Here is a 1,645-nt window from a genome sequence, read left to right on the forward strand (position 1 = left end):
TAAAATGATTAAGTTCAATCTAAACATCCTATGTAAATATAATTCTCATAAAAATTATTCGTTTATAAAAGTATCTACATTTTACATTAACAAATATAATAATAAAAGTATAGTTATTATCTCTTTTTATTATTACGAATTTTTATTTTATTTTAACAATAATATAGCTAGCATTTTCTACATTCTTTACAATATTATTTCTTTACTTTATCATAAAATAACTGAAAATATAATATTTAATTATTTCTTAAATGTTTACTCGAGTATTTATAAAATAGATATCTAAAACTATACAAATGGATTTTCTTAAAACATAATTCAAAACAAAAATTGCATCGAACTTAAAAAATCTCAATATAATGTAATTTAATAAATCAAAGAAGTAATATATTACTATAAAATAATTTCTTATAGATATTAAAATTTTTATATACATTTTAAAAATAATTTAAATAAAAATATTTTATAAAATTTTTATTATTTTATTAAATTTAAATTCATATTATAAATTAAGTAATATTTAGAAGAAATTTTTTTCATTTTTTTAATAATCAAATAAATAATATTTAAATCAATAAATTACGCTACATGCCGGACATTTGTTTTACATATGTATATTATATATATTTTGTACATATATATATTGTCGTAATTTATAACTATTAATAGTTATTAATTGTATGACATGATAAATTTCAAAACTTGTATAAATGAAGATCTTTTTGTAACATAATTATTAAATATATCGTTTTCAATAACGAAATGATTATAATTCTTAAATTAATTTTAAAGACAGAAATTCATATTTTATATTTTTTCAAGATCAATATTACAAAATATATAATATGAAATCGCTTTTAATGTAATCCATTTTGATGTAAAGAAAAAGTTTATATCTATTAATTCTGTAACCACAAGATTTACAATATAATATAATACAATATAATTATATATCATCAAAATTAAAATATAAAATATAAAATATTGTTCGAAATATAAAATAAGAAAAATTCATATGTTATATCTATTTTGTATTTTGTCTATGGTTGTAATTTTGTTTCTTCTTTCTTTTCTAAATCGATAATGTCGCATATGACATAGAAATAGTAAAAAAATTATTCTCAAATTTTTGTGACGCGAAATAAGATTGTACATTACATACATCTGTTCTATATTTTGTCTATGGTTAAATTCTCGTAGCGTGATTCGTCAGGTATTTGCCATTTGCCGCGTGGCGCGTCCGAAAACACACGAAAACTGCCGAATTGTTAGAACTGACGCATCAAAGCGTCAGTTGCATGTTGGACGTTATTCCGATTGTATCACAACTGTTTTTTAATTCAGTAAGTAACTTCGTTTTGACAAATATATATTCTTTATTTAATGTATATATCTGATTATTTTATAATATAACGAATTTCTTTAATTAAAATCTCTATATTTTTTGTTGTTATTTTCATTACTTTTTAAAAATGTACTATTTCATTTACATTAAATTTTATTTTATATTAAATATATTCTTATATATACGAATTATTATTATATTTTTATATAATATATATTATTAATATATATTATTATTATATTATAATATATATTATTATATAATTTATATTATATAATATTATATATATTATTATTTTAT

General features: G+C 17.4%; 1 protein-coding gene across 4 annotated transcripts in view; it reads left to right on the forward strand.

The window, feature by feature from the left end:
- The first annotated feature begins 1,216 nt into the window (after positions 1-1,216).
- LOC102675857 (myosin heavy chain 95F) overlaps positions 1,217-1,645 on the forward strand; it is a 22,406-nt gene continuing 21,977 nt past the window's right edge. For all 4 annotated transcript variants that reach the window (XM_031508229.1, XM_006610851.2, XM_006610853.2 and 1 more), the window contains exon 1: positions 1,217-1,343. In XM_031508229.1, coding sequence (XP_031364089.1) covers positions 1,299-1,343 — 45 coding nt within the window. In that variant the 5' untranslated portion in view covers positions 1,217-1,298. The remainder of the gene's footprint in view (positions 1,344-1,645) is intronic.

Source organism: Apis dorsata, unplaced genomic scaffold (genome assembly GCF_000469605.1).
Source record: "Apis dorsata unplaced genomic scaffold, Apis dorsata 1.3 scaffold_80, whole genome shotgun sequence".
In the NCBI taxonomy this organism is placed as follows: Eukaryota; Metazoa; Arthropoda; class Insecta; order Hymenoptera; family Apidae; genus Apis; species Apis dorsata.